This window comes from Strix uralensis, chromosome Z (genome assembly GCF_047716275.1).
Source record: "Strix uralensis isolate ZFMK-TIS-50842 chromosome Z, bStrUra1, whole genome shotgun sequence".
Taxonomy (NCBI): domain Eukaryota; kingdom Metazoa; phylum Chordata; class Aves; order Strigiformes; family Strigidae; genus Strix; species Strix uralensis.
The window spans coordinates 35,230,204-35,251,188 of record NC_134012.1 but is presented as its reverse complement, the minus strand read 5'-3'; the positions used below and the strand labels follow the sequence as shown (position 1 = coordinate 35,251,188).

The window sequence follows — 20,985 nt, the reverse complement described above, 5'->3', positions numbered from 1 at the left end:
ATTCACCACCAGGTAAAGTGTGTTGGTTCAAAAAATCAGTATGAACATGACCTTCTGTGGTAATACTAAAACCGGAGCCAATTCCCCACAGGAAATCTTACCCTCTAAAGAGTACAAGGCTGGTCTTCCAACCTCTTCTCTCTACCAGCTCAGTGGCAATGATAGAGAGGTAAACAGTTAAGTGCATTTGACAAAATTATACATAGTGGCAGAAGTTCTATTTTGTTCTGGTTTTAATTGTCAGAACTTGAAATCAAACCAGACAGTTTTAGAAATAGTTACTCCAACAGACTGATCTTAATTTCTGCTATTCTGAGAAAGACTTTCATCTAGAAATTTAATTACTTTAAAAAAAAAAATCTACATGAACTGCAAAGTTTTCAGTAGAATAAAATAACCAAGCTATTCCTCACTTCATTTTCTGTGTTCAGAAGTTGAACCAAGCTACAGGCTGGGATAATTACTAACACTACTGGACTCAGCCACTCTGTGGAGTCACTGCTACAAAATCCACATTCACACCACCCCGGGCTCAGAGGAAAGTAGCCAAATAATGAACACCCAGTAGTCTAGCACATACTTAAGCTGGAGATCCCAGAAGTCTCAGAAAGAATAGTTTTGGTCCAGTGAACAGGAATAAGCTTTTCCGTAACTAGCATCAGAAACAAGCTATAAATCCAGTGATTTAGTTGGAGGACCTTTGGAGACCCAATTTGTTAAAATTACTTTCTGTGCAAAACACAGAAAGATTACAGTAAGTCCTCCTGTTCATTTACTCCTATTCAATATGATGGCAAGAGCCATTTTGTGAAAAGAAACCAGTTGGTCTTCAAATTGTGCTATTACTCTTACATCACATAATCTTGTTCTTAGAAATTACTAATCATAAGGCATCTGCAGAGAATGGAGAAGGAGGAGGAGAAAATGAATTATTCATATAGAATGATTCTTTGGAAGGTTGAAGTCTGACAGAACTATGTTTATACATGAAGATCAAAGAAATACGAGTCTTTTCCAAAGTCTGGAAGATGAATTTCAGAAGTTCCTCCAGACTGAAGGTTGAAAGTTTTGGCCACTCAAACATGACAATAAGGGAATCATGACTCTTCTACAGTGCTAAGTGTTACCAATTAGTAACTGAAAAAATTAAGTTTATTTTCCTTCTTTCATGTGCAGGCACTATGGTACAATTTTTTGCCATCCTCTGAAAAGGTAAGTTTCACATGCATGCTTCTTGTTATGTGAAGAAAAAAATGGGAACCTCAGTAAATCAAAATATTTTAAAAATAGTATACCTGGATATGGAGTAAATTTAAGCTAATCCTCTAACTTTGCCTGTAATATCGAGCCTATGCAAGGTTTCTTCCCATCAGCATACTAAAAAATTATTAGCCATTTTTATAGAAATTAACAACTACTCTCACTCTGTCCACACTGGAAAGATAGAAATATTTATCTCTTCAGATATATCTTCCAGATATTCACAAAAGTGAGTTGGGAAAAGCATGCATGAAATAAGTAATACATAGTCTGCTGGAAAATACTACATCAAGACTTAAAAACATTTTATACTGGAAATGTAGTTAACATCAATCAGACTAAAACTGACATGAATACATCGAGCTTGTTATACAAGTCAACATGAGTTGTAGGATTTCAGAATCTTGAAGAAGTCTCCAAACTTTTCAGGCTTGGTATGAAACTGCAAGACTATCCCAGCAGTCACCTGCACTTAGAAGGTTCAAAGAGAAACATACTTCACCATGTAAAAAAAAAATATATATATATACATGTATACCTGCATAACATATACACATGTACTATATCTGTTTATGAAAAACATGGCTGATATTTTTTAACAAGTGTGTATAAACAACATGATTTCACAAGCAGTCTAAGGAAAAACTGAGTGCTTCTGTGAAGGAGTATTCTATTCTGACTAACCACAAGGTGATGCTATTTCACTTACTATTGCACTCCATCTTATGAAGCAGATTGCATGCTAAGCACATCCAACAGAGCACACTACAAACCTGTTAGAAAGCAGAGGATTACTTTCCCTCCATATCTTAGAGACACATTTCAATAGGTTAAGCTGACTTAATTTCCATGCCTGCCTCAGCATTTTCATAGCCAAGTTCAGAATTACAGTTCATGAAGTGCAGGTTATCCAACCAGGATTTGCATACATGCTTAGCATCTCATTTCTATGTGCATATCAAGACCAAAATTAAATCCCCTTTATCTAGCTTTCACTTTACAAGTCAGAATAACTATAGAAGTATTTAAAACAGGCCTGTAAATACACAATGCAAAAGACTGGAACACATTTGAAATCATAATTTATAAACCCAGATCCTTCCAAAATTTGTCTGAAAAGTTCACATCAAGTAAGCTTTCATGCAACAACAGCAGGTTAAGAGTTGACATCTAGCAGTGAATCGCATTTACTTTTGGAGTGAACAAGTTTCTAGTTTTAGTACATTTACCAACCAAACACCTGCCTCTGCAGATCACCTTTACTCCTGAATGAATACACATCCACTGACAGAGAACACAATGTCCCAAGCAATCCACTGCTCCTTTTGATGAGGCCAAATATCACTTGAGAGAGTGTAACTCTCCAACACTGGTCTTTTTATACAGTACTAACTTCACTGAACGTAGCTTCTACAAAACACTGTATAGAACAGAAGACACCTGTCCATTCCAAAGCCTCCTCAACCTAACTCAGCCTACTGTTAGCCAAAACGCAGAGCCAAAGCTCCACTCTGCCTACTTTACCTGTCAACTTAAAAAAGAAAACTATCTAAGAATAGGTTTTTCACAGCCTATACCTGACCCTACATTTTTAAGCACTGACTTTGAATGAGAACTGAACCATGTTTCTGCTGGTTTGAGAAGGACCTTGGGGTGTCACCTGTCAATCAACTCATGTTTTTCTCTGAAACCTTCTCTTTCCGTGGTTTTTGGGGGTTTTTGTTTTGTTTTGTTTTTAAACTACTCCCTTATAGTTCTCTTAACTGTTCCTTCAAAGCGCTGTTGAATATCTCCCCCTTCCCCAGCAATTTTATGGATAGGAGGGAACTTCCTTTTTCTCCTCCATTCAGAGAACATCTAGTTCAGTGGGATCCTTCTCCACCATCAGGGCTCCTGGTCAAGATAACAAGAGTGCAAGTCGTTTTGCAGTCCACGGACAGAAACACTACATATCTGTACACTACTCAATTTCTATTTCAGGTCTCATTATCGCACTTCCCTTTCCAGATCCTGCCTTCACACAGCTGAAAGGTCAGTACATAGTACACTTTTGGAATACATATAATTAAGGGATTCTCTCTGTCCCGATTTTTTAAGAGCTGCTTCTACAGGTGCCATATAGAATCTGACCAACTGCACCATAATGTAGTACAACAGGTAAGTTTGGTGTCAGAACTTGGCTATCAAGCTGCCAGGTGAGGATTGGTTTGTGTCATTTGGGAAGACAGTTCAGCACTGCCCCAGGCTTAGAGCTGACCAGGTGGGAAGAAAGCAGGGCTAATTTTCTACTGCTTGACCAATCCTCAGACCAATTGAGACAAGTCTGCCACATCTTAAAGAGAAGTATAAAAGAAGAACACAGGAATATAAAAAAGGAGAAAGTCTCACTGAATAAAAGAAAGTGAATCTCTTGGTAACAATCTGTTCTCTGCATACATCATGCATATGAGTAAATGGCTATCAGCCTTAACAGAACCTCTGCACTACACTTGTTTTAAAAGCATAAAGGACAACTGTAGTTGAATACATTCTTGATTTTCCTCACATATTATTAAACTGCTAACATATAAGGTAATTTAGTTATCAATTAAAAAGACTAAAATTATTATAGTTGTGTGTTTATGTCCCTGTGGAGCAAGTAAAAGTTGGGTATGTTAACTCAGCACTTCCACACCATAATACTACTAGATTTCTTTGAAACATAATTCAGTTGTGAATAGCTTGACTGTATAAAAAAGTGTAAACAAAGTTCGTATTTTCATTATTTTTTACACATTTAACACCTAAGGGATTTATACACACCAATGCAACTCAATTTGGAAAAGTACTTCTTTCAGGAAGTACAATGGAATTAATTACCTGAAGAATAAAACTCCACAATCTAAAACAGATTATAAGGCCATCTCTTACTATAAATTACTTTTTTCTAACCAAATGGCAGAATTTCCAACAACAGTCATTTTTCATGTGGCATGGAGTGAATAATGTACAATGCACAGCTGGAAATCCCATCACCACTGTTTGGGTTCCCTGACAGTGTGTAGCCTCCATATTACACAAATGATTTTCATGTTCACAGGCTATTAGATGTCAGACTGGGGTAAGAGGGAAATAGAGTCAGAAGCTAAGTGTTGGGTGTCCCTGATTTTACAGACTCAGCTTTGTACGACAGTGCAAATGGGCCTCCCTACCACTGTGCATTAGTAACTTGGTTTAGGTGTTTACCATGAAAATCAGCGACAACACATTCCATCAAAGCACGGAAGACTGTGACACAGAGCAAGTGCAAATTCATAAAGCTATATTCTTCAGAAATATTCTGCACTATTTAGCTATTTGGGGGAAATTTTCCCCAAACCAGAAAAACCCCAACCCACCACACACTTTGCACCAAAAAAGTTCCAGCCATCATTTCATGCAACTTTCCAACTATTAATATATCATACCTGCAAAACACTTCCTAGTTTGCTTCTTTCCTTAAGAAGCAATTCATATTCACTGTTGCAAGTTCTGCGGATATCATCCTTCTCACTTGCGAGTCTTTGCTGTTGTTCTTTCCACTTCTGCTGAGCAATATGAAACATTTTCTCAGTCTCTGCCGCTTTCTGCTGAAGTTTTTCATTGAATACTATTGTTTACAGAAAAAGAGAAAGAAGACAAGCAGCACTGCAAAGCCTGTTCAGAAGAAAATGTGTAATGATCTCGTCAGTTCTTATGAGTATTGTGATATCCTGTGGAACACTGGAACATTAACACTTTCAGTACCACAGAGCATCACCTTCACTACAAAGAAAGAATCAAATTTTCTGTTCCTATAGCATCTTTTGCACAAGGATATAGGAATGCTGGAGAGATTTTTAAAATTGAAACTGTTCTCATCTTGGAAAAGAATAAAAACTTGAGATAACTCTTTCAAGTGAGGTCTCTATAGCATGGAGGACTTAAATTTCAGATTTCTACAACGTTTGGCCAGCTTATTTTCAAATGTCTATTTGATATAGATATTAGTCTGTATCAATTAATTTTGAGCTCAGTTTAAGTGACAGTAAAGGTAGGCACTTGCCCCATGAAAAGGACTATAGGAAAATCTAAGGCAGGTTGGGCTAGCAAGGAAAGGTTTAGCTTTTCCAGGGAAATTTACTAATGCTCAGGAGATTCAAAACTTCATCCCAGGAAATGCCCTGAGATAGGAGAACACTGCATATACTCTTCTGCAAAAACTTAAATGCTGCGGAAACCTTCATTACCTATGCCTTTTTACGTAGCTTGGCTAGGAACTTTGCTTTATTTTACAAACTGACTTTCAGATGAAAATAATTTGTATGAGCTTTTCGTTTTGCTGAATACAACTAGCTACATCGGCATTTAGGTGATCACCACCTTCTAACATTTTTATTTCAAATTCATCCCACTTTTCTGAAATTTCTTCCCAGTCAGAGAAAGATAAAATAAACAGAAAAGGCACACTAAGACAACATAGAGAATCAGTGGACACAGTGATGGGAAAGGACTATCAGACAGCAGAAAGTCAAGTCTCACTGAACACAGCAGAAGAACAATTTGGAGGAAATACTGAAGAGGACAAGCCACAAGTAACACCCTCTATCCAGGGAGCTAAGTCAGGGTCACAGCATCAAATGAGGTGAAGAAGGCTCTAAGTGACCAGAGAAAACAAGCAGTAAGTTATAAACTGGAAAAGAATTGAGAAACACCATGATGATTTGACTTCTTTGGCACCTGTCAGGAAAAAAAACAGTTTGAGCAATTTCAACCAGAGTAATTTACTGTCAGTTAACAGACTTCTACTTACTGATTCTGGTACTGAAAGAAAATCACACACACATTTAGGAAAACATCCCTTGCCTCTGCAAAATCTATCCTCCCCTCTTTCTGTTCCCCAGTCCCCTCAACACACATTAGCTCGGTCCCTTCAGGGAGGTGACAAGCAGCGCAGCAGGCTGGGGTCACTGTGCTGTGGTTCCTCCATCAGCAACAGTCCCTTTTGAGTCCTGCCTCTTGGTGCCTGCATGGTCGGTCACCACTTTGGCCCCAGCCCCTGCTCAGGCTGCTGCTCTGCTCCTGTCTCTCCTGCTGGCTTTTTTTTTTTTCCTCTTCTTTTTGTTTTCATCTTGGCATTTACCACCCTTTCTGAAGCACATTTTGGCAGAGGTGCCAGGCGTTCTCTGGTGGGCAGTTTGGTGCATGGTGGTGGGTGGGTTTGCCCATTGTGAAGCTGGCTGGGACCAGCTCTGAGCAGACCCAGACCTCTTTGCACCTGCACAGGTTGCCCTGCAGACCTGCACCCACCACCAACACCTACCCATAAAGTCAATCACAAAATGACATTTAAAGTACTTTAAAATACACACACACGCACACTATTCACTTCTAAACTGGCAAGCAAACTAGCAGTAAAGAGAGTATGCACAGAAACATAGCTTTCCTTTAATTGAGAAATTAGCAGTTCAAGTCTTCAGCTTGCAATCACAGAGGAATTTCCAAGGGGAAAAAAATGCCTGCTTCCAGTTTGCAATCGATGAGATTTTTTTTTTTTTTTTTTGGTGTTCTCCAAACGAGTGAAAAGCTCAGCTTTCTAATCATCTTAAAAATACCTGGTACTTTAAGTACTTGGAAACTTGCAAGTCTCCCTTCACTCTTCAAAGGATAAAATCTCCACCAGGAGCACTCTAAACTCTTCATGGAACATTAAAGGCTCAACAAAGGCACAAACACATCTCCTGTACTAGATTAAAAGGTATTATACTTACTTAGGTAGTTAAAAATGCACCTCACTTTTAAGCATGAGAAATCTCTCTCTGTTGAGGAGCATCAAGGAAATCTGAACTTCTAAATACAAAACTAGTAGGGAAAAAAATGTCTAGGTAAAAACTTTTCCTTCCACATACTACTGTCACAACATACATGTTCCATTACCTATAAAAAGAGAAACAAGGATGATGAGAAGAAAATAAACCAGATACGAGTAATGAAAAGCCTGAAACCTTTGAAAATATGAAAGAAACTGTATGATAAGAACTTCTGGAAAAAAGCTGTTGGAAATAGTGCAAACGAACAGGAATGGACTTTTCCTTTTCTTTTTTTTCCCTGAAATGGAAAAGGAAGAACTGCTGGACATAGTGGTAACCAGGATGCAAAGACAACCACCACAATTACAATTCTGTACAAGGACAGAACTCTTACGAGTTTACAAAAGCAGATGGATATGAGATGGGAAAGATATGAGACCACCAAGAAAAACAGCAATAACTAGAAAATTGAATTGCTGCTTCTCACTTGCCTTCCTGACTTGGAACTGACTTAGCCTTTGTTTCCATGCTTGCTTTTTTGAAACTTACCTTGCAGTTCCACAAGTTTGGTTTTTGCATCACTTAACTCCTTTTCTACAGCATACATTTTCAGACGGGCATCTTTTCTGGCAATTGCCAATTCATACTCCAGACTTTGTCGAACAGCCTCTCCTTTCTCAATTTCTGACCGTAATTTGACTATCTGGCTTTCGTAGTTGGACAGCTAGAAAACAAATTTGTTCCAGAAAACTGGCAACAGTGCTACTTTGAAAAAAATGCAACATTACAGAAATACACCTACAGAATACTTTTTAAATATATTTTGAATCTAATTTACAGCTGCCCTCTTATTCCACTTGAATATGAAATACAGTCTTGCAAATGCACATTTATGCAGATTTTAAGTACTTTTACTGGATTTTAGCAAATTGTTCCTATTCCTAGATGAATTCTATGTACCTTAAACATACCCCTATAGTGTATATTCAAAAAATGCACTACTTTAAGAAAATAAAAGTCATAACAATGTCACCTTCCTGCACCTCAAATTAAAAACTGCAGCAACAGAAACATTATAATCCATAGGGAATTTTCTGTTAGCTTTCTTTATATTTAACACTTCGAAAAACAGTCATGTTGGAATGCTAGACTATCAGACATCTAATAACTCACAAGTATACATATGAATATAAAATTCAGCCCAATAATGTTCAGTAGACAACCAGAATGCTATTGAATTTAACAGACAACAAATTTAGGAATGGAAAATTCGTCAAAAAGTGATCTTAGGCAGATTAAAAAACACAGTCTAGTCATTTCTGCCAAAAACTGGGGCCAGAAAAACAAGTTCAAGCTACTGCAACACAAGAAGGCAGACAGTAAAATATGTATTCCTTCAGAACATCTACAAAGTAGCCCCTTGACTTCAGTATCACATGTAGACAACTTGAGCACTTCCATTATCTGTAGCAATACAGTAAATGGATGGGGAAAAAAACTAGTCTCTCAAGTAGTTTATCTACTTAAAACGCAATCTGACTTTGTAGTGCAAATCACACCAGCAAAATGGTGCAGAAGATCCTTTTGCACCCCCAGCTTTCAAATTCTCAATGTAAGAGCTGGTTTGCTTGGGTTTTTTTTAAGTCCAGGTAATTCCAGGGATGCATTTTACAGAATCACTCCACAGCTGATGGAGCAATGGGTAAATAACAAACTAACTGCAGCATAAGAGCAAGTCATTGTGGGAGAAGCAGGAATCTCTTAGTTTTGGTACACACCCCAACAATGGATATGGAACAGCAAACTTAGTTTATTGGCTGGAGTTAGCCCCAAACAGATGAATCAGCACCCACATAACCTCCCCTAGCAAATGGCTAAGAGCAGAACTGTCACCTACAGTAGTAATAATACTTCTGCATCATCACAGTTTAAACCAGGATATCAGCTGCCAGATGGGGATTAGCGAGTGTGGAAAGTGTTCCTAGTAGATTGTAACTGCCTCTGTACTCAGTGCCCACCTTTTCTTATGTATACTAGTGCAAAAGCTGGTATTCAAGCTAAAGAAAAGATTATTTTCTTACTACTACTTCATTTCAGTACTAGTTTGCTGCAACAGCATCAAGGGAAACCTCTGTAATGTGGGTAAACTATTTCCCTATGAATGAAGTAACAAGTATAAAGTTACTGACAAACACATAACCACATTTGTACATTATACATTGTTACAGTTATTGAAAACTGCAAATTTTCACAAGCTGAGACACTGCAAGACCCCTAAAGGATATCCCAGCTGGATTTGGTGTACACACACACAAAAATACTGTACTAGGTTTGAGTTGCAAATGGTTTCTGCAGAATTAAAGTTATACTCTAATACCCTGCAAAAAAATATAAATAAGAACTAAGTAAGATCTTTTTATGAAGCTAGATTCATGCTGTAGCTTTTATTTTTTGTGTTACCAGGCAAGTTTATTTAACAAACTACAGGTAGTGGCAGTGACTCCTTTCCCTGCAGAAAATTTGCACTCTGCTTGGTGCAACTTTAATTATTAACAATGCTAGCAGAGGTGCCAAGAGCTCCTATGAACAGGCGTAAAAGGTCTGTACAGCGCCACCTTCCTTGTTACTTTTCAGCTAATGACTGTGCTTTTGATACACCATGTGAGAATATTATTTTAATGAAACAAGACTACATTTATTCCAAGAGTAAAATAAATCAAACAAAAAAGTCCTTACTTCTTGATTGTGTTTAATGGTTAAGTCTAATTTTTCTTTTTTAGCTTGACAGAGTTTCCTTCTCAGATCTTCAGCAGTGTCCAATCCTGATTCATTATTATTTTGTAGTAACTGTGACTCACACCTGGCATTATGTAAGCTGCAAAATATGAACATTTTCAAAAAACATGGGTATTCCTTTTAAGTTTTAATGTTCCCTTATTTCAATGATCAGATTGTGAGCCCAAAGTTCTAAACATTCACTTAAGTAAAATTATGCCACACAGTTGTCATCATACTACTGCTCTTTGAAAAAAAGGGTTATACAGAATTGCTTATTGTGCAACATATGAGAGATATAGCAGCAGGAACTTAGATACTCAACTTTGAGAAATCAAAAGTGCTTTAAGCATAACATGGTTTTTGTTATTTTTATCATCTTTATTATTGATATTAATAAATTTTTAGATGCTTACAAAATATCATTCAATCACCTAAATTGTTTGTCTCCTGAAGTAAGATTGATTTTTTACATGGATTACCGTCTCAAAACTACCTCTGTCATGAAACAAATGCACATATATGGAACAAAAATCACTTTTCCACATTTTTTCTTCAAAGATATATATATATCTCTCTAAACTACACGCAAGCAATTGATCACAAACACAATATAATTAGTCCCCTAAAAGACCCAGTATCTTAATTTCCACTATTTCAGTTAAAAGGAAATCTACTTGGCAGTTAGCAGGATCAGCCCTTGAGCACTAAAAACAACATTAAAATAATCAAAACAAGCTTTTATATGTAGAGTGAAAAATTAGTATAAAAATACACATTTAATTAAAATAAGCTAGTTTAATAATCTTACATGCCATTACCGTAACTTCAAACTGGACAACTTTTAAATTATTTTTGAGTTAAAAATCAGTTTTCACATTATTTTATATATGTAAAACTGGCTGCAACAATTAGTTGCTTCACACAAAAGCACAAGTTGTCAAGACCATTAAACATGAAATATGAACTATATTGTAAGAGGAAACAATTAAATCAACCACAAAGTTGGCATCATTTCATACAGAACTGAAAACACTAAAACAGGTTACCTTTGTCTACATGAACTCTTAATTACAGAAGTTACAGTCTACCAGGATTTAATTACTTGTTTTTTCTAAATAAAAAATGACCACTTTAACCCTGGGTTTGTGCACAGGCACCATTAACATTTTCCACGACCAAGAACTCTGCCTGATGATGTATGTTTTCTCACGTAAGTTGACAAGCAAAAAAGACACAAATGTCATCAATATGGGGAACAGTAATTTAGATTAAGTGTTACCTTTGAAGACATTACTAATAACAAAGGATAAAATTTCAGGTTTTTAGCTGCAGCCTATAATATTTTATAATTTAATAAATACTAAGTGTTTTTCCATTTAGAAACAAGGCAGACTTCATCTATGAGATCAGAATAATTGTATGTCATAAGTAATTGCTCCACAGGGTGCCATGTACTTAACACATTTTATATATTTAATAAATGTAGGAGATAAGTATCATTAAAACCTGCATGTACTGCCAGAAAACCACAGGCACATTATTAGCTTTCAGTGTTTATTATGGGAGCCATACCCAAAGGAACCAACATGACAGAAAAGGCAAAAGATCAGTAACAAGGTAAGTAAAATTGCATATCTTTTTTTACACAACTCTTAGCTACTGCAATAAGAAGAAATGGTGGTAAGTCAAGCAGGAAATAAGAAAGATCTGAGCAGTCAGAGCAACTGTTAACTGTATAAAAGCTTGTTTGTGAAAATTATACAGAAGGTTTGGAGACCTTTAGTTTTCCATGTTTGGGTGTCCTGTTTTCAGCTGGAATAAAGTTAATTTTCTTCCTAATAGCTGGTATAGTGCTGTGGTTTGGATTTAGGATAAGAATAATGTTGTTGACATGCTGATATTTTAGTTGTTACTAGGCAGTGTTTATACCAAGTCAATGACTTTTCAGCTCTTCATTCTGCACTGCCAGGTGGAGGCTGGGACTGAGCAAGGGCTGGGAGGGGGCACAGCCAGGACAGCTGACCCAGATGGGCCAAAGGGGTATTCCATACCATATGACATCATGTCCAGTATATAAATGGGAGGGAGTTGGCCAGGGGACACCACAGCTCAGGGATTGGCTGGGCATCTCTCAGCAGGTGGTAAACAACTGTATTGTGCACCACCTGTTTTGTATATTCTACCATTCTTACTATTATTTTCCCTTCCTTTTCTGTCCTATTAAACTGTCTTTATCTCAACCCACGAGTTTTACTTTCTTCTTCTGATTCTCCCCCATCCCACTGGCAGCAGGGGGAGTGAGCAAGAGGCTGTGCGGTGCTTAGTTGCCAGCTGGGGTTAAACCACAACACTGAGGAAAACAGACATGAAAAAAAGGCAAGTCATCTTATTCAGAAACGATGCAAGAAATATCAGTCTCAACTGAAGATAGCTAAAGGCCAGATAGCACAAAAGTTTGCAAAGCACAGGTTAGGGAAAAAAACAGAACCCAAACTGAAAACTGAGAAGGACTAGGGCAAAGAAACACAGGTTATGGAAAGGGTAACCATTTTGTTAGTTTGCGGGCAGCGGGGAGGTCGCTTCGCTTCTTTAAACCTGGTGATAAATATTTAATACTTCGTGCCAGGAGAGCACACTGAATGCAAGAAAATGAGTACTTTTTGTAAAGTAAATAAAAAAACCACCTTTGTATCTTTAAGTAGACATTGGTTTGCACAGCAATCACTTTCAAGAAAACTACTCCTTCCAACTCCTCCACTAATTACCCAGGGGGGAAAAAAAAAAAAAAAAAGCACAATGGAGATATCTACACAATAAAACTTACCCAGAGGAAAATTTAACTATTATGATTAACTGTCCTGCTTAACTGAACCAGTGGGAAAAAAAAAAAAAAAAAACAAACCACAAACAAGTTACAAAACATCACAAGTAATAGCAAATTAGGAACATTACAGAAATGAAAAATCTGCATAAGAACATTAAGACACAACAGCACAACTGTAACTACTGGGGAAAAAAGCATTAAACAACTTTTTAAAATACCATTTTCTAAATTCACAATGCCATACTGAAAAATTAAAAATATAAAGCAGAAACACCTATTTTTGTTCTTAGCAGAATCAAATTGAATCCGTTACTTAAAAAGAAATAAAAACGGATAAGAGAATGTTACTATATTAACCACTTCGTTATTTTATTTGTCCACTTAAAGATTTTCAAATAAAATCGAGATTGCCTTAAGAATTCTTACTTTTGTGATATTTTCTTTAATCATCACAGTGTCACCAGCACAAGCAGTACTTTATGAAAGCTTCACACTACCTATTGTACGACATGCTTCCTTCCATATTCATATTGCAAGTATAAGTGCTACAAGCATAAAGCTCCTGGAAGTTTAAACGAAAGACAAAACAACACAAAATCCCTTGAAAGTTTCACAGCATATATGATTTGCAGGCTAATAGGAATTCAGCAAATGCTTTGTACTTCCATTTTTATATATTAATAGTTCATCAATCATTGGTTTTTAACTAAAAGATGTATTTTAGCAACTACAGCTTTTATCTAAGACACCATTTTTAGTAGTACTTTAAGATTCTTCATGAAAGCATATAAGCAGATGAAATAGCTTTTGAGTTCTACATTGCAGAATGACTTTTTGTAACTCAGAAACTTTAAATTCACAGTCACTTCTAAGTTAGCTAGCTACAGTGAACATAAAACACTGCAGACAAACAGTATTTTACTAGCTTTTCTTCCACATCTGGCAGAAAACATAGAGTAATTTTGTAACAGAGAGAAATTTTCTTTCATTTATTACCTAGCAGTGGAATTTTGCTGAAGTTCCCCAGCTGAAGGAGCAATCTGCAGTCTGATTTCCTAACCAAAGTTCAATATTCATGGAATTCTGCTGTTCCTATATAATTGGCAGTTCTGTATAAATAGACCTTAAGTAGTGACAAATAGCTCTCACAGCTAAGATTAACAGAATGTATTAAAGCTTATTTTAATTGTGCCAAAGATCAAACATATATCAGGTTATAAAAAAATAAGACTTGTGTGCAAGTCTTAGAGCTGACCTCTACCACCACAGCTAATGCATAAAACCATTCTGTAACTCCAGGTCAGCATTCCTAACTGCAAGACAGGAACTCTCTCCATCTCTGAGTCACATCTCCTATGCTCACGTTGAGAACTCTTGCACATCAGGTGGTCAGTATGCAAGCCTTCAAGTAAATCTTTTCATCTAATGACTATATTGACATGGCACAGCTTACAGGTTATCACACCATATCAGGTTCTTCTTCAGTCTGAATTAATTTCCAGAATCTAGAAAATAAACAACAAAATGAATCATACTACTATTTAAAAATACCGAAGTGAAGCTCACCTTTTAGCTTCCATGGTAGCACAGCTGACTGGAGAGGACAAACTCATAACGTCCAATATTCAGCTTTTTAAGTCTATAAATTCTGGAAAATGGACATCGTCTTCAATCACATATACTTTTAGTTGACAAGCTTCAAAGATTACTCTTTTCCATATGATGAAAACATTAAAAACCTGTACAGCGACATGCTTTAGTTTATTTGGCAACATAATAAAAGAATAATTTGTTAAGACTCAGTTACCAGTGTTACTGTCCTATAAACAATTAGCACCAAATGTAATTTGACATCAGTTTAATCAACAAAGAGAACTGTGCTGCTAGTCCTCTAAGCTTGAAAACTCTAGACAAAAAAAATATTTTTTGTACAATATCTGCTGCCACGGTTTTCAGAATGATGTCAACAGAAAATGTTATGTTTGTACAGATTGTTCCCCTACATTCTCTATTCTCCTAAGAGGACACACACTCCACTCCTCTTCAAAAAAATTGTAAGGGAAATAAATGCACGTACCATGATTTTTTAAGTATGTCAATATCCAAGGTTTGCTGTCTGATAGCAGTCTTTAACATAGCAAGTCTTATGTTTCATAAACCTAGGATTTTTCTACTTGAATGTATTTTTATTGTATTTGACATATCAGCAATATTTAGGGGTATAAAGGAAGAATATTAAATTGAACTATAACTCAGCTCACCTTGAGAAGGAACTAACTCAGTGTTACCGACAAAAAGCAATCAATACAGATAACATATTTATAACATAAACCTTAAAAAAAAGTCCAAGATTTACTTCGAGTAACAAACTCATTTATGAGTTCTTTGCATTAATTAAAGCAAGCTTACATGAAGAATAAGCTGTATTCAACAGTCAAGATTAGTGAGCCATGAATTAATTCTTTTGAACTCCACAGCACATGGACATCCATACTAAACTCCAAAACAAGAAACTAGCCTGGACTCCATCTTCACCATCTTTGGCTTGCAGCCACATGTTTGCCACAGTCTATTTCTGTTGGACTGAATACTTGGTGAAATATATTAACTATAAACCAATTTTGTTCATTCCAGTATCTAATAATCTGCATTAGAAATATGGAGAAGAAAAAAAATGCATTTCTGCTTCAAACTACAAATTTAACAAAACATTCAGCAAGAATAAGCCCATTAGTTCTAAAAACTTTTTTCTTTACAGAAAATATAACAACAACTGGTGCCCAGGGTTATCATACTATACTGCTTTATATTCAAACATGCAGTTTTTTCAAAGTATCTTCAAAATCAAGTGGAGTAATATGGCAAGAAAGGTACAATGAAGGTTAATAGTTGCTTCAGTTTATTAATAAAGAACATCTAGATGTATCATCTAGATCTACCCATCAGAAGTTACCTTGGTACGTCTTCATAAGCCCTAAAACAGATAACTACCACACAACTGTCATGCAACACTCCTAGAGAAAGCAACAGAGCTTGCTTTCCCTCTAAGCTGAGAAAATAGTTGAAGACTTCATTTTCAAAGTACAGAGAAGTCTGTGGTAAAATTGCTAGGCATATGTTAAGGCCCATTAAATCGTAAGTCACTTGCAAACTAAAAACTCCAACTTTACATGAGAGAGCAACAATCCTGACAGAGTATTTGTCACATTGTATTCAACAAGATCAACTGCTTGGATAAAAAAAAGTTGTGATATCAGGGTATGGGAAACTATACCTCTATCAGTTGTGCTCAGTTTCAGCACTAAGATGTAGCTCTGAACACTGAGAAACTAGTTTTTCACACCACCCTTTTAAGCTTTATTGCAACCTACACCAAAATGTCATAGTGAGCAATAGAACAAAAAAAAAAAAAATACGTGTAACTAAAAGCCTTTCTTAGAAATCTGTTTTTTCACCTCAAGAATTCACTAACTCTATCCAAGAACTAATAGCTGTAGTGAAAAAAAAAAAAAACACCTCAGTCTCAAAATGTAACCAAAATGTACTCTGTCACATCCACATCATTCTGCAGTTTTAAAACTTTCTGATATTAATCTGAAGTCACATAGAGGAGAAAAAAAAAAATCTAAATAATATTTTCTGAGAATCCTTATGATTTTGAATATGTAACATTCCTCTGTTAAAGTATTTATCAATATCTAGTTTATTAGGACACAAATGGATACACTCCAAAAGCATGCTATTTCACTTCAGAAAAAAAAGTATTCAAGTGGCATGGAATGGCTCACAGGAGCCCCATAATTAAACAAAACAGTATCAGAAGTATGCTTGATGGGTGTTACCTACAAAACTTGAGTCATATTCTCCTCATGAACTTCTGAATATGCTTAACTAACTTTAGCAAGGCCACTGATTTTGACTGGATATAAGGAAGTGATGCCGGCTAGCTGATGCCTGCAAGCAGTTGGTCCTAGTTGCTGTAAGGAGCCTCAGACAAGAATGGGACCCAGGACACAATTGCTGTAAGGGGCCTCAGACATAGTTTTTGCAACTGTGATAGGTACATCCTGGGGAGGGCCGAGAAACCAGCAGACACCTGTGGAAGCCAAAGATAAGAAAGCTGAGAAACTTTAGAGACAGAGAGCGATGAGCCAAGACAAGACCTCATATGAAAAAAGACTCGGAGTTCATGGGAAGGACACGAAGAGTCATCTCTTCAACAACCACTAGGGACCACTACAGACCACCGAAAACCTCCATGGAAGCCCCCCTCAAAGACCCTTCCCCAAATTTTAGTACCTTGCACAATGTATTAACATATGCATTAGATTCTCTGCAAAGAGGTACTTCTTGGAAACTACATGAATATTCATTCCTTTTATTGTATATAATGAGTGCACCTTTGTATTTCCGCATGCACGTTGGGTGGGGTGATCCCCTGTGCATCCAGCACTGCAATAAAGAATGCCTGCCTTCTAAAACTTCTAAATAAGTCTTAGAGGGTTGAGACCGAATTTATGGTAATAGAAGAAATTCTTTCCTGTGAAGGTGGTGAGACACTGGATCAGGTTGTCCAGAAAAGCTGTGGCTGCCCCTCCTTGGCAGTGTTCAAGGCCAGGTTGGACAGGGCTTTGAGCAACCTGGTCTAGTGGAAGGTGTCCCTGCCCATGGGAGGAGGTTCGAACGACACGATCTTTGAAGGTCCAACCCAAACTGTTCTATGAGACTACTCAAATCTAACCATGATCTTAAGATATACTACTTGAAAAGATATAGAACCAGGCATAACTAACATATCTGCACTAGAACTTATAAAAACTCACCAACAGTTGTTTCAGCTTAAAGAATCACTAGATTTTCACTAACGTAGACCAAAAATTTTATGCAAGCTAGAAATCACAGCAACAGCATCGCTTCACCACGCTGGCACCACAGATGTCCCCGGCTTCAGCACACGCTGCACTAGCGGCTCGGCCGGTGCACGGGGCAGGCCGAGGCGAAGCGCGCCGTGCTGCCGGCAGACCGCCGCCGCCACCCCGGGCGGCGGCTCCGGACAGGCCTTCAGCGACGCCCCAGGGCAGCTGCGGGGAGCCGCACACAAACCGCCGCCAGCGACAGACGAGCACGAAGCTCCATCGCCGCGGCCGGGCGTCCCGCCCACCAAGCGCCGCCAGTCTGCCGGTGCCGGGCAGCGTGCCGCCGCGACCCTCCCGCCGCCGGCCGCAGGCACTAACCGGTGCCGCTCCGCCGCGGCAGGCGGCCCCACAGGGGCGCCGGAGGCGACCGGGTCACGCCGAGCCGTGCGCGAGGCGCCGGCCCCACCGCCCGCTGGAGGAGCGCGCCCACCGGCAGCCCCCCCCGCCGCCGACGGCCCCGCCTCACCTCTGCACAGCGGCCCGCAGAGCCGCGCAGCCGTTAGGGCCCGGAGGGAAGAACGCGGCCACGCCGCGCCGCGCCTCCCAACGGCGACTTCCGGCTGCGGCGGGGGGGCCTCGGCCCCGCCTAGGCTGGGCGAGCGGAGGGCCCTGGCAACGCCGCCGCTCGGCGCCGGCGGGCGGGACGCCGCGCGTCTGCGGGGCGGGGGGAAAGGGGGCGAGCCCCTGCAGCCGCCGGCTGTCGCCCCGGGCTCCCGCCCCGCCTCCCTCTAGCGGGGGGCCGCCCGCTGCCGCGCCGGCCGGGGTGGGTTCCAGCCCTCCGGGAAGCGGGGCCGTGATGCCCGCTCCATCGCGCCGGCGGCCCGCGTGGAGCGGCCGGCACGCTGGGAAGGCCGCGCCGGGGGGCGCCCGGCGCCCCCGCAGTTTTTGCCGCCTTCTTTCCCTCTGCTTGAGGATTTGCGCCTCACCCAATTTAGGAGTTGCTTCGGGGCCACCCGAGACTCCTGGGTGTGCGCAGGTCTCCTCAGCCAGCGCCGGTTGCCTCTAGCCAGGCAACTCCACTCCTGGTTGGGCCTGTGGCATGGTGCACCGAGCGCAGCTCCCCGTGTCGGCCCGCCGAGCAGTGACCCCTGTAAACACCATCATCGGGCGGTTATTAGCAGCGCCGGTGGCATCTCCAAACACCTCTCTTCATGGACAGGAGAGCGGCTGTACCCTCCTTCCCGGAGCTGCTGGTATGTGGGCATGTTTGCAGCTGGGCAATCCCAGCCATGTTTTAGGGATACCGAATCTCTAGGGATACTGAATCCCTAAAACAGATAGTAGGGAATATATGTATAGGTAATGAAAATTATCAGCTAACGTGAAAGCCAGATTGAGACTTGGATGCCCTCAAATACAGGGTGGCACTTTCTTCACCCAGATTGTCAAGAAAAACAAACCTATAATGGTTTTGAAAGACCCTGGGACAGAATCACAGCAGGGTCAATGGGGGAGGCAGGTAACAAAGTTACAATTCCCCTTCTGTTTGCCTCGCAGCAGAAATGGAAAGGTTCTCAACTGAGAAATTTCAAGCCCCAGACATGATGTCAAACAACAATAGCACAAGAGGCTGAATAAAATCCACCCTACAATATTCTAGAAAAGTGGACAAGGTATTCTGGAAAATGTGTCACTGGCTGAAAGGAATTAAAACAATTTTAGGTTAACATGTTCAGTAACTACCACTGACATCATAAATAGATACACATTAAGATGTTAGTAGCAAGTAATTTGAAAGGTGATTTTTATATATACTCTTTTACTGTTGATACGTGACCTGAATTCCCACAGGCCATCAGAAATCTGAGTCCTCTTGCATGAGCAAGATTGTACTAAAGCTACCATGAACCATGTTTGGAAAAGCATCAGTAAGCATCTCTTAAAAGAACATTGGTCTGCATCTGAAGAAAAAAATATATCACAATATCCATAGATACCAGCTTATCTAGGAAAATATATAATCCACAAGTGCCCAGATTAATCTTATAAAATATACAGTCCAAAACCGACCAGGTTATTTGAGAACATGCAGCCCAGAAGATGAGCAAGTCACTTAAGAGACAATAATATACAGATGGATAGTGCACAGAAACACAGAAGAAAAAAAAAAATCTTCTGTGGGAAACTCAATTATCCTTGTCTATGGAAGGGGTTACATAATTTAACTGTAATCGAAGTTGACCCCAGATAATAGTGTAGGTGGAGACACATGAAGATTGGATATATAATACTCTAGAGAGCTTACACAACTCAGTTGTGTAAGGTGCTGTGTTTCTTCAGCACTGGGTATGCAGAACCCATCAGCCTGACAGGCTGCATGAACTGTACTGCTGCTTATGTAAGTACTGTTTTCTTGTCACTACGGGAAGCTGTGTTGCATCACCTATTCTCAGGTTTTCTAGGTTGTATTTGGTCTGGTAACCCCCTCTTCAGCTTTGGTGTGACTCTTTAATCTGGATGCAACAACAGGAAACAAGCAGAATGAAGTCTTAACCTTGATTTAGTTCAGACTTTTGTATCTAAAGGTCTTGATTTTATAACGTAAAAAAATCTACATACTATTAGCAATTTAAAATAAAATATAGTTCATAAAAATCGCTGGATTTTTTCTTCTAGTTGGAATTCCCCAATAGGAGCAAAATTACACTAAAGATAGTTATTTATGAAGTTAAAATCTGCTTATATTAACCACAGAGCTGAGGTTGGTCCTCACACAGGAAAACACTCATCCTGAATTGCTAATTGCTATTTAAGTAATTACAGCTAATTGCTTTAGTTTACAGGTCAGCATGACTGAGTTCCTGATTGCAAGTACTGCTATAGCACTTGAGGTGCCCTATCACCTTTTATTCCAAAATTTTTTCCTGTTCCTTGTAACTGCAGAAATACCACTTTGGGCTAAGATTTTCTAAGATGTGCGGTGAAGTATAGCCTGATACTGATATCCTTCAAGTTCCAGATTTAAGTTTTAATTGCAAGAGACAAAAAAACTCTATAATATTTTACACCCTCTAAGTCTCAAAATTTCATTTCTAGTTTGTGATCTGATCTGTATAATTGGCTTTTAGCTGTGATTTTGCTGCTTCTGCATCATGCAGTTATTTTAAATGTCTTGTGCCAAATAGAAGTTCTTTGCCCAGGTGCACAAAATTGGAAGACTTCATTACATTGCAGCTCTTTGAATAGCAGCATGGCATTTTTTGCTGATCAAAAATACAATAGTGAACAGGGTTTCCTCTCTGCTGTTGTCTGATGAGTAAAAAATTGAACATGATGAAAAATGGCCTTGGCTAATGAAGAAATACAAATTATGGGATAATATGGAAGGAATCATAGCAATATAACATTATGTCTGCAAGGTCTGGTAGTTTTTGGTGCCATAACAGCTTACCAGATGCTG

General features: G+C 39.0%; 2 protein-coding genes across 4 annotated transcripts in view; one reads left to right on the top strand and one right to left on the bottom strand.

The window, feature by feature from the left end:
- Positions 1-18,120, bottom strand: part of CCDC171 (coiled-coil domain containing 171) — a 152,661-nt gene extending 134,541 nt beyond the window's left edge. Inside the window, exons 1-6 of one of the 3 annotated variants that reach the window (XM_074857222.1) lie at positions 17,493-17,927; positions 16,512-16,765; positions 14,236-14,408; positions 9,804-9,942; positions 7,617-7,791; positions 4,707-4,888 (exon numbers count right to left, since the gene is read on the bottom strand). In XM_074857222.1, the coding sequence (XP_074713323.1) occupies positions 4,707-4,888; positions 7,617-7,791; positions 9,804-9,942; positions 14,236-14,282 (543 nt within the window). In that variant the 5' untranslated portion in view covers positions 14,283-14,408; positions 16,512-16,765; positions 17,493-17,927. Of the gene's footprint in view, positions 1-4,706; positions 4,889-7,616; positions 7,792-9,803; positions 9,943-14,235; positions 14,482-16,511; positions 16,766-17,492; positions 17,928-18,051 lie in introns of those variants that run through there. The other 2 variants (XM_074857223.1, XM_074857221.1) reach the window with 2 other exon arrangements.
- A 1,725-nt stretch (positions 18,121-19,845) lies between these two features.
- The window catches only part of PSIP1 (PC4 and SRSF1 interacting protein 1), a 44,076-nt gene continuing 42,936 nt past the window's right edge, over positions 19,846-20,985 (top strand). The window contains exon 1 of the mRNA XM_074857216.1: positions 19,846-19,923. Coding sequence (XP_074713317.1) covers positions 19,903-19,923 — 21 coding nt within the window. The 5' untranslated portion in view covers positions 19,846-19,902. The remainder of the gene's footprint in view (positions 19,924-20,985) is intronic.